Raw genomic sequence first — 12869 nt, forward strand, 5'->3', positions numbered from 1 at the left:
TGCTTATGTTCTATGGACATTATGTCATTTAATCATATTTAAGCTTCATAACACTAGTGCATATCCATTTCTGTCTGATGACTAAATTTCTTTAAGAGGGCTAAGGAGGGGCGCCTGGTTGGCTCAGTTGGTTAAGCGGCCGACTTCGGCTCAGGTCGTGATCTCGCGGTCCGTGAGTTCAAGCCCCGCGTCGGGCTCTGTGCTGACAGCTCAGAGCCTGGAGCCTGTTTCAGATTCTGTGTCTCCCTCTCTCTGACCCTCCCCCGTTCATGCTCTGTCTCTCTCTGTCTCAAAAATAAATAAACGTTAAAAAAAATTTTTTTTAATAAAAAAAAAAAGAGGGCTAAGGAATCTTAAATGCCTTTCAGGCAACCCCTCAGTGTATACACAATTGTCATTTATGTGATTTAATTTAGAATTCTGTCTGAATTTTCTTTTTACTGGATTCATTTAGAGCTATACAAAAATAGCTTGCATTAAATGCATTTTTTATATTTTAATAATAAAGCTCGAAGACCTGTCACTTCACTGTGAATTTGTTGTACTCAAGTTTTTTGGTACTGGAATTCACCAGCTGTTAATCTCACAAAAAGATAGATATCTAAACCACAAATAGGGCCAACAGAATTCAGTATTTCCTGAGTCTCTTTTTCCTTTTCACTCATTGTCTTCTGCAGGTGCACTTAGGTCTCTTTCATCTCTCTCTGCTTTCTTTGCACTGCTCACAGCGCTCACAGTATCCTACTGTTACCCAGGGTGAGAAACTGTCTGGTGATTGCAAAAGCAAAATTAGCTTTTCATTGTTTGTTTACATATCTTTAATTTATTCTGTTCAGTTATCTCCATACTCCCCAGGTTTACCGTTTATAAAACCAAACCATTGGAGAGCCAAACTCGAAAAGCCAATGTCAAATTATCTTGACCAGCTGACACTTTTGAAGATTAAACTGTCTGATACGTGGTTGATGGAGAAAAGGCAGTAACTGGCCCATGTTGCAATTAGTTACCAGAGAACTGGAAACAAAACAATGCAAAGAGGGTCCCATTGTGCAGCTTTACAAGCTGACATGCAAAGAGTAATTTATTCTTTATATATTTTAACCCTTCTTCTCCAGTCATATCTCCTTTAATAGTTGTAACAACTTGTCTCTGAATATGACAGAGAAATAGGAGTGAATGAAAAGGAAGTTTAATTTCTTATTCTGGTTGCACTTCACTATGAGACATTAGACAAATAGCCAAATTCTCTGTCCTTATTTCTTTAAAACAAAATTATTTTTATACTGATTATCCATAAAGAACCTTAAGACTCTTATTTGAATAGTCTCCCATGAGCTCAGAGTGTGTATAGGAATTGTGTCTCTCTACCTGATCTTCCAGGGTGCCCAGGGTAGCATGGTGCACGTGCTCATGCTTCCTAAATGGCTTTCGATGCCGGTGGTATTTGAAAGGTTATACATTTTAAAGGGTATTTTGTTCCCTTTTTTCTTGGCAGAACCGAGGAGCTTCCTTTTCTAAGACCAGTGCTGTTTGGACTCAGTGAAAGTAGACTCTGTTCTAGGAGAATTGCCATGTGAAAGCCTAGAATATATATTGAGTTCTTCCAAGAAAGGGGGAAAAATCACGTTCTAGGACAGTGAATACTGACTTGGTGCTGAATGAATGATTGTTATGTGCTCTTTTACTCACAGGCTCGCTTTTCATATGTGCGGATGAAATATCTTTTCTTTTCCTGGTTGGTGGTTTTTGTTGGAAGCTGGATTATATATGTGCAATACTCTACCTATACAGAACTATGCAGAGGAAAGGACTGTAAGAAAATAATAGTAAGTATTTTTTATTTCCTACTATTTAGAAAAACCATATTAATAGGTTATATTAATAATATATTTATACATACTAATAATTATTTTCAAAAAGTAAAAGTTAATTTGACTTTAGAGTTGTGTTGAACCTCTTAGCTTTTTGATGTGACCAAGTTAGTAGGAGTGTTCTGCATCTTGAAAAATCTAAAATTCAGAAAGCTAAATATATAATACAGATTACTGTGAGAGCATCCTCACTGCAGAGGGGTTTCTTTTTAAAATATACTGTAAGTTTAGTTTAATCAAGTAAGTTTTTAAGTGTTTATAGAGTATAAAAGTATTATTTACCTTTCTGGAACATATCTTTTAAATAAATGGAGTCACTCTCAAGTACCAAAAATGTACCTGAAAAGCATATAGTGTATTTAGTATTCAGTTTCTATCCTAATGACTAGGTGTGTCTTAGGAAAATTGCTCTATCAGTCTAAGATTTTTAGTAGTAATTATTGGTTATATGTTTGAGGATAAGTAATTTTTTTAATTTTTAAAAAATTTTTAATGTTTATTTATTGTTGAGAGAGAGAGAGAGAGCTGGGGAGGGCAAAGAGAGAGGGAAACACAGAATCCATGAAGCAGGCTCCAGGCTCTGAGCTGTCTGCACAGAGCCCAACGTGGGGATCGAACTCATGAATCATGAGATCATGACCTAAGCTGAAGTCAGACGCTTAACCGACTGAGCCATCCAGGAACCCCTTGTGGATAAGTAAATTTAACTCCTTGTTTTCTGCTAATATTTTCTGATATAAATAATATTAAAACATTGCATCTGATAATTGTATTTTTGTTAATATGATTGTTGGAATCCCAGTGATTATAACTTATTAATGATTCTGTAGTTATTGAGTGGTTGCTCTTTACCCAGGCCAGTGGTACTAAGTATGTGCATATAGCAGGGAACAAGCTATCATGACCTTGGGAACTTACAGTCTAGCAGGGAAGATGCTGAATACAGTAAGGTAGGATAATTATTACAATAGCAAGCGTTATAGGAACATAAGACAGGGAAACCTGAAGCTTTCCAAAGTTCTAAAGAAATGAAATCAGTTTAACTCTAGCCTTTCTCAATCAAGATAAAAACAACAACAACAACAACAAAAATAACAAAGAAACCTCCTCAGGAGTATTACAGCCTCTGAAATCAGCAAGGGAGGAATCACTAATATAATAAGCAGGGAAATTAATTAGTAAAGACAACTCCCAAGTCAAGTTCAAAGGTGTCCATTGTATATGTCCATTCCAAATGGCCATTCCAGATCCTTGAGGAATTTTAAGATCAGAGGAACCTCTGGGGCCAGGCAATGTATTGCATACTGGTCAGTAATAGTTAAAATAATACTATGAAAGCCTCCCAAGCCCATTTTACAAATAAAGAAATATGTACACCTGAAACTAATGTAACATTGTGTGTCAACTATACTTTAATTATACATGTATATATATATAATATATATATGAATAAGAGAGAGAAGCACTTGCTTATGATGGTAGAGCCAGACTCTTGGTGCTACCTTATGTTAGAAAAGACTGACAAAATTATAGCTTAATAAAGCTAAGGAAAAAACCCAAAAAAACCTACATGCTCACCTTCAATGAAGAAGAAAGAAGCAGGAGTTATATAATCAATTATAATAACATAAAATAACCAAAATTAAGGACGCTAGGTGGCTCAGTTAGTTGAGCATCCAGCTCTTGATCTTAGCTCAGGTCATGATCTTGTGGGTTCATGGGATTCAGCCCCAAGTTAGGCTTTGCACTAACAGCATGGAACGTGCTTGGGATCCTTTCTCTCCCTCTCTCTCTCTGCCCCTCCCCGCTTGCATGTACTTATTCTGTCTCTCTTTCAAACTAAATAAACTTTATTTATGTATTAATACAATAATATCCAAGTTATAAGGCATATGCTGGTGCATATTCTGTTATTAGTGAATTATAGTTGTATTTTTAATTATTTATGATTATTAATATTTTATTATTGAAGTTTTTAATGATTTTTCCTTTAATTTTACTTTATAATAAACAGAAGAATTCTAGAATAATTTAATAATTCTAATATAGTAATAATTCTAGCATAATTTAATGGTTATCTTATTACAATTTGAAAATAATGAAAACATTTTCTGAGCCTAAAGCATATCTTTTCCCTAAGGCTGGCTTAAAAAAATTGTAGTTTCTCTGCACAATTTGGGAATTATGTTCTTAAATCTTACCAAAACTGGTAGTATTAAGATCAGTAATACTAAGATAGTAGTAATATTTAATAAGAATTGTATGATTAGAACCAAAAAGCAAGCAGAAAAAATATTTTTTAACTATAAAAGCTTCAAAGAGCTAGCAAGATAGTGAGGAGTTACTTGGTCAAGATCTGGGAAAGGATGGTGAACCTAGAGTTGACTGTGTTTGCCTAGGGTATATAACCTAAAATACAGTTTGGAGGAGCTAGGAAGATACAAATCTATTTCAGGTCCTACAAGGATGGGACCTTGGTTTACCATGCTGTGGGCTGATACCCCAAACAGCTGAACCCCGGTAGTAAAGATGAACTAAAAGAACCTCAGATATGTGAGCTGACTTTTGTAGCCTCTTTTTCCCTCAGGGGGTATTGCTGATACTGGGCATGAGCAGTGGTCTGAGAAGTAGGACTGTATACTGGAAGAGAGTTGCTGCTGGGGACAAGAAACCAGCAAGCTTTTGTAGAAAACTAAGAGAGCCTCAAGCATACAGCCAGTTATCCTGTTGGGATATTTGCCAAATCCTAGGGTTTTACAGAATGGGAGGCTAAACATCTCATTGGAAAGCCTTTGAAAAGCAGAGCAGACATTTTGGCAGTCACACAAGGTACTGTCTAGAGTTATGAACCTACCCATGGGGGGAAACCCCAATGAATTCCCAGGCTCTCTGTTAAAAACCCTAGAGGGCTATGATAATTTCTTGGAATGGAGATCAGCCAAAAATAGCTTGAGCTTTACTAGAACCGCAGCCTAGCCTCCATTCAGCATAGTCCCTGATTGGGTTAAGATGATCACCTTCCATTCTATCTATCCAAGGGAAGGGAAACCCTCTCTGAAAGCATTATGTAAAGAATTACAGGACATGGCAAAAGACAATGTGACATGATCAAAAACCAAGAGATAAACATGGACAATAGAATCAGATCCACAGATGATCCAGATATTGGAATCATCAAAAAAGGATTTTAAAATAACTGTGTTCCTGTTCAAGTAAATAGCAAGAAAGGTAAAGAAAATAAGTGAAACGATGGATAATTCCAATAGAGAAATGAAATGTATTAAAAAGAATCAGGAAGACAATGTGGCAGTTCCTCAAAAAGTTAAATATAGAATTTACATATGATCAAGAAATTCTGCTTGTGGGTATATACCCAGAAAAATTGAAAGCAGGGACTTAAACAATACTTGCACACCAGTGTTCATAGCAGCATTATTCACAATAGACAAAAGATGGAAACAACTCTGATGTCCATTAATAGATGAATGTATAAACAAAATACATGGAATATTATCTAACCTTTAAAAAGAATACAACATGGATAAACCTCAAAAACATAATGCTAAATGATATAAGACAGACACAAATGGGCAAATATTGTATAATTCCACTTATATGAGGTACGTAGAATAACAATTATATATAAATTGGGACAATGGTAAAAGGAATTAAAATGTTTAAGATTCTTTTTTTTTTTTTTAATTTTTTTTTCAACGTTTTTTATTTATTTTTGGGACAGAGAGAGACAGAGCATGAACGGGGGAGGGGCAGAGAGAGAGGGAGACACAGAATCGGAAACAGGCTCCAGGCTCCGAGCCATCAGCCCAGAGCCCGACGCGGGGCTCGAACTCACGGACCGCGAGATCGTGACCTGGCTGAAGTCGGACGCTTAACCAACCGCGCCACCCAGGCGCCCCAAAATGTTTAAGATTCTTATCATATAGCAGAGTAGAGTAAAAGTATCAACAAGTTAATATCAATTAGTTTATTAATATCAATTAATTAATGAAATATCACTCAATTAACTTTAGACTTCGTTGGAGTATCTGGGTGGCTCAGTCGTTTAAGCATCTGACTTTGGCTCAGGCCATGATCTCACAGTTCGTGAGTTTGAGCCTCACATCGGGCTCCCTGCTGTCAGCACAGAGCCTGCTTTGGATCCTCTGTCCCCCTGTCTCTGTCCCTCCCCCACTCGTGCCCTCTCTCTCTCTCTCAAAAATAAATAAACATTAAAAAAAAAAAAAAAAAAACTTTAGGCGCACCTGGATGGCTCAGTTGGTTAAGTGTCCGACTCTTGATTTCAGCTCGGGTCATGATCTCATGGTTCATGAGTTTGAGCCCCACATTGGGCTCTGTGCTGATGATGAGCCTCTCTCTCTCTCTCCCTCTCTCTCTGCTCCTCCCCTGTTCTCTCTCTCTAAAAAACTAAAAAAATTTTTTTTTAACTTTAGACTTTGTTGATCAAAATATGCACATTGTTATTTCTAGGATAGCCTCTGGAATAGAAAAAGAGTGTATCGTTTCCAAACTAATAATGAAAAATGGAATAATAAAAGAATACTCAGTTCTAAAGAAAGCAAGAAAGTAAAGAACATATAGACAGTAGAAGTACAGAGTACAGACAGTAGAAGTACAGAATACATTACAAGATGATAGATGTCACAAATTGAATTCCCTGGGAAACAGATTCAGAGACTGAGATTTACCTGAAGGATGTTTATTGGGGTGGGCTTTTGAGATTAACATCTGTAGGGGAGGGAGGAAACAGGATAGACCAGAGAAGTTAAACTGCAATACAGTGGTAACAAAGACCTCAGTCGATTCTACAGGGTCCAGGCATCTATACCTTGTCACTGATCAGTCATTGAATACAGTTTTCTACCTTCTTCTGTCCTCCCTTAAGGGGACATGACCTTGGATAAGGCTGTATTCTAAGGCTGAGGATAAGTCCCAAAGAAAGATTCAGCTGAGAGCTGTTGACTACTTACATGCCTAATAAGGGAATGAGTACTCTTGTTCTGGACAAGATATGGGTGGTTTACCATGGCACTGGCTGTAGTATATTTAAACCCAAATATATTGGTAATTACATTAAATGTAAGTGGACCAAATGCTTCAGTTAAAAGACAAAGATTATCATACTATACTAAAATTAAAAAAACAGGGGCGCTTGAGTGGCTCAGTCGGTTGAGTGTCTGACTCTTGATTTTGGCTCGGGTCATGATACCAGGTAATGGGATTGAGTCCCACATTGGGGCTCCACACTGCTTAATATTCTCTCTCTCTCTCTCTCTCTCTCTCTCTCTCTCTCTCTCTCTGCCCCTCTCCCCCACTCACACACACTCTCTCTCAAAAACAAATAAACAATGATATTTACAAGAGAAACATCTAAAATATAAAGATGCAGATGGATTGAAAGAAAAAGAACAGGAAAACCATTCAGGCAAATATGCAAATTATAAAAAAAGGGGGGTGTTTAAAGGAAAACCTATAGCTATATATATTCACGTAAGTTTCAAATTATACAGACTATACCTCATTTTAGAGTCTAAATCAGCCTTTACTGGCTTGAAATGTAATACCTTTTAAATTTGTTTCTTCTGTGTTTTAATTTTACAGTATTTGCATATGTAATTGTCTGGCCTTTTCACAACCTTTGGCAATATCCACACATACTTTTTTTGGTCCTGGTAATTCCTGTTTTGAAATGTAGAGTCTAAACTGATTGTCTCTCTCCCTCTGTATTACTGCATAGACTGTTCTCCTATTTAAATGGACTGAACTGAACCAGAATATATAATAAGATGGCTAATTTTCAATTTGGTTATAAAAATATAAAGCTACATTACCTCAAAACCACATTTAGCAAAAACATGGTTGCCAAAGGATTTGTAGTATATAAACTCTGAACAGATTTACTCCAAAATCTTCTATTTCATCTTTGTGAAGGAAGATTATAAAGAAATACAGAGTGCTCTAGTTCTGGACAAGAAGATCCCAAAGAAGTCCTACAAACATTACTTGCTTAAGTTTAACAATGTGGGTTCTTTCCTTCCCTGTGTAAATTGACAGTTTGACTTCTAAATTTTCTCTAGTTATTTTTTTCCTGTTTTTAATCATTTAATACTTATATTCAAGGTAATTACTATCCAATAACAATCATATAAAAATAAACCCATTTTAAAAGAAGTATCAGTTAACAAATATTTTTTGAACACCTACTACATGTCAGTCATTATTCTAGGTGTGGTGATTTAGGGTAAGCAAGATATAGAGTCCATGTTTTAAGGAGCTTACAGTATAGTGGAATATGTATAATAAAAACAAAAATACACAACAACTTTAGGGACTAAGAAGTGTAATAAGAAAGGATATAATAGCAATATTTTGTAGAGAATGGCTAGGGCATGCTACCTTAACTAGGGTAACTGGGAAAGTCTTCCCTGAGAAGATGGCATTTTGATCAGAACTTGATGAGAAGGAAGCAATTACATGAATATCTGGGCAAAAAGCATTTTTAAAAAAAGGACCATAAGTGCAAATGCCCAAGAGGGAGCAAGCTTGGGAAATATGATTGATTTCATGAGTAATTTATGAAAATCTGCCTCATTACTTTAGTCATTTCATGTACATTTTATTTATTTTTTGTTTTTTAATATTTATTTTTGGGGAGAGCACAAGCAGGGCAAGGGCAGAGAGAGGAGGATCTGAAGTGGACTCTGTGCTGAAAGGCTGACAGGAGCAAGCCAGTTGTGGGGCTCAAACTCACAAACCATGAGATCATGACCTGAGCTGAAGTCAGACACTCAACCGACTGAGCCAGCCAAGTGCCCCTAGTCATTTCCTGTACATTTTAAAATCTTGGATATTGATGGTACAATTCATCAAGTATTGGGAACTTCTTGATTATAAGTAGTTCAACCATATTATGTTAGTCTATTGGAGAAAATCCTAGGCTGGAGTCAAAGTACCAGACTTCTTTCTTGTAGTGTACTATATGACTTCGAGTAAGTGACTTCATTTCATTGACTTGCTATTAAGTTCATTCATTGTACAGGTGGGAGAACTACCCTGGCCTTGCCCTACCCACATCACAGATTTTATGGACATAAAGTAGAACTGAACCAGTTACAATGGCTTTCTATTACTGAATGATACTGTAACATATCTATTGAATATAGAGAAGGTTCTCAAGTCTTTGACTTGATTCCATTTGGCCTAGGGCAAGTACCTTAATATTTGATATTGCTATAACTATAACATTGTAATTCAGAAATTTCTCCAGAAGATTGCCCTGGCTGTTCCATTCAGAGCATTGCTTCCAAGCTGAGATCACTGTTTAGAAGTTAGATATCATAGGTGACCAATAGAATGTGATAAGCAGTTTATTTATATTTAAGAATCACAGTCTATCTTGTCCTACACAGCTTTCTTCTTCTCTGTATGTACTTATCTTTTTCCCTCTCTCTTTCCATTTGTATATGAGAGGTCATAGCTATTATAGTGGTTAAGAGCATAAGCATTGGAATAAATGAGCTTCAGGCTTGAGTTCCAGCTTTGCCATTCCTTAGCTAGATAGCTTTTTCTTAACCTCTGTAAAGTGGGGATTAGTAATACTGTTGTCTCATCAGGTGATTGTGAGGATAAAATGAGCTTATGTATTGAAAGGCTTAACACTGTGCCTGGCCCACAGTACTCAGTAAATCATCATTAGTATTGTTTTCTCAAGTTTATGCCTTTGAATCTGACTGGGAAGATAGCACGCACACACACACACACACACACACACACACACACACACACACATATTATATGATCAGTTATATCAATCAAGGTTCAAGGAGAGAAGCAGAACCCAAAGAAATATATAGTAAGGGGCACCTTGGTGGCGTAGTCAGTTGAGTGTCCAACTCTTGATTACAGCTCAGGTCATGATCCCAGGGTCATGGGACCTAGCCGTGTGTGGGGCTCCATGCTGAATGTGGAGCCTGCTTAAGATTCTGTCCTCTCCCCCACTCATATGCGTGCGCACGTGCGCGCTCTCTCTTTCTTTCTCTCTCTCTCTTTCTCAAAGAGAAAAAAATTAAAAAAAAAATTTTTACACTTATTTATTTTTAAGAAACAGAGTGAGACAAAGCATGAGCGGGGGAGGAGCAGAGAGAGAAGGAGACACAGAATCTGAAGCAGGCTCCAGGCTCTGAGCAAGCGGTCAGCACAGAGCCTGATGCGGGGCTGGAACCCACGAACTGTGAGATCATGACCTGAGCCGAAGTCAGACGCTCAACCGACTGAGCCACCCAGGCACCCCCTTTTTTTTTAATTTTTTTTTTTGAAAAAGAAATTTTTTAAAGGTTTAGGGGTTCCTACGTGGCTCAGTTGGTTAAGCGTCAGACTTTGGCTCAGGTCATGATCTCACAGTTCCTGGGTTTGAGTCCTGCATTGGGCTCTCTGATCCTCTGTCACTGTCTCTCTGCCCCTCCCCAGCGCCCCCTCTCTCTCTTTCTCAACATAAATAAATAAACTTAAAAAAAAAAACTATCACAAGAAAAAGAATGTTTAACTATGTGTGGTAATGGATGGTAACTAGAATTACTGTGATGATTATTTCACAGTATATGCAAATACCAAATCATTCTGTGGTACACCTTAAACTAGGATAATGTTACATGTCAGTTATATCTCAGTTTTTTTAAAAAAGAGATTTATTACAAGGAATTGACTTACCCAGTTGTGGGAGCTGGCTAGACGAGGCCGAAATCCATAGGGTAGATTGTCAGAACTTCTTGGGCATGGGTTGAAGTTGCTGTCCACTGACAGCATTTCTTCTTCATCAGAGGAGCCTCAATAATTCTCTAAAGGTCTTTCAACTAATTGAATCAGGCCCACCCAGATTATCTGGTATAACCTCTCCTAAAAGCAATTGATCACAGGCTTCAGTTATATCTACAAAATACCTTCCCAGCAACACCTAGATTATTGTTTGCTTCATTAACTGGGGACTGTAGCCTGGTCAAGTTGATACATCCAAAGACCATCAGATTGGATTAAAACGATTTAGTTGGGAGGCACCTGGCTGGCTCAGTTGGTGGAGTGTGTGACTCTTGATCCCAGCATTATGAGTTCAAGCCCCACATTGGGTGTAGACATTACTTAAATAAATAAGTAAATCCTTTAAAAAATAAAATAATAAAATGATTTAGTTTGTACCAGAGATAGTTGTACTGCACCAGTTTAAAGAAAGAAGACTTCAATGAACACACATCTCTGTGGGTAGAATAGTAGAGAAAGGCTTCATAGAGGATGTAGAAACTTCTGTAGGCCTTCTAGAATAGAAAGAATTAGGTGGGTTCTTGAGGAATGTCTTTCTCCTTGTAATTAGAAATCAGGCTTGCTTTAGTACTTTTATCCCAAAGAGCAATTTGATGATTAACATTAGATCTGAGAATTCCCAGAACATGCATTAGTAGCCACTGAACCACAGCCTTGGTTGTTGGGCCGTTTGGCTGCCCATAAATTAATAGATCTTCCTCTTTTGTCTTTTCATAGTAAATTTAAAACACAAACCTAGAATGTGGAACAAATTAGATATGTATTTCATATAAATTATATACTATGTGTGAATTAGTCTAATTTAGTAATCAAGTATATTTCTCATAATTTCAACATTGGAAATCAGTATAGAGCATTAGTATTATTTACCTGAGATGTTTTCTCTAATCAGTGGATAATTTTTATTAAAAGATGTTATAAAGTTAATGTGTTTCTTATCTAAGGTTCCAGGAAGCTAGGAGCTAAAACTGGAATTAATTTCACACATTGTATATTGATTTGCAATTTGAATTAAAGTTTCTTGTGTTCAGTTTTTAGTAATAGTGTGATACTATCCACTGTTATATCCATTATTTAGAACTTGATTCCAGTGAACTGCATAACAGGCTTTTAAATAGTAGGCTTTTAAAACTTTGAGAAGAAAACGCAGTGGGGGTGGTTTACCAGGAGAAGCCAAGGATAACTTGGTGGACGTTGTAAGCACTGAGAACGGTTCTGCTCTTCTTTGTTTAAAGGCAGCTCTCTCTGAAACTGAGGGGGCAACCACTAACTCACCCTAATTAGATGCTCTTGGAAGGATCTGTTTTTTTCCAGTTGTGCTTTTTTCTTTTATCCACCAAGCTAATTAGAATATGTTGTATAGTTCATTGTACATTTTCTCTGATTACAGAAATCACTAATTCACTCATTATTTCAGCAAGTTCTACTTGGTGCCTAGTCATAAAGGAATTTTTCACTGTTTGTGTAGTTTTCTGCCTTCTTTAAAAAAGAAAAAAAGAGTAAGGACAGGGAGAGAAATTTTCCTTCCATGTAATTTTCAGGACAACACTGTTTAATATTGGTATTTCTGACATATTCCTCAATGATGGAGAGTGTTGGTTTTGAGGTTCTATCTGCATAGTAATGAGGAATCACTCACTGCCATGCTGGTGAACTTTTGTGAGTATTACTTGAGCATGTGCTTTAAGGTGGAATCAATAAAAGATAAGGAGCCCCTGAATTTTATTACAGTCTCTTTAAAGATCTAATTTCTAGAAATAATGGTTTGTTGCTTAAAACAACTAGCTTAACATATATGAAAGGATATTTAGAACTATGTTTTCAATTAGATAGTGATACATAACGATTTCATTTAGCTTTGCATTTGCTTAGGATAAATTATTATATGACTCTAGAGGTTCATTTTGTGTTGTTATCCTCTGTTTTTAAAATATATGGGGGGCGCCTGGGTGGCGCAGTCGGTTAAGCGTCCGACTTCAGCCAGGTCACGATCTCACGGTCCGTGAGTTCGAGCCCCGCGTCGGGCTCTGGGCTGATGGCTCGGAGCCTGGAGCCTGTTTCCGATTCTGTGTCTCCCTCTCTCTCTGCCCCTCCCCCGTTCATGCTCTGTCTCTCTCTGTCCCAAAAATAAATAAAAAACATTGAAAAAAAAAATTAAAATATATGGAA

General features: G+C 37.0%; 1 protein-coding gene across 1 annotated transcript in view; it reads left to right on the plus strand.

The window, feature by feature from the left end:
- DIPK1A (divergent protein kinase domain 1A) overlaps nt 1-12869 on the plus strand; it is a 107028-nt gene that overhangs the window by 71783 nt on the left and 22376 nt on the right. The window contains exon 2 of the mRNA XM_049618460.1: nt 1692-1826. Within this exon, the coding sequence (XP_049474417.1) occupies nt 1692-1826 (135 nt within the window). The remainder of the gene's footprint in view (nt 1-1691; nt 1827-12869) is intronic.

Source organism: Panthera uncia (genome assembly GCF_023721935.1).
Source record: "Panthera uncia isolate 11264 chromosome C1 unlocalized genomic scaffold, Puncia_PCG_1.0 HiC_scaffold_4, whole genome shotgun sequence".
Classification (NCBI taxonomy): domain Eukaryota; kingdom Metazoa; phylum Chordata; class Mammalia; order Carnivora; family Felidae; genus Panthera; species Panthera uncia.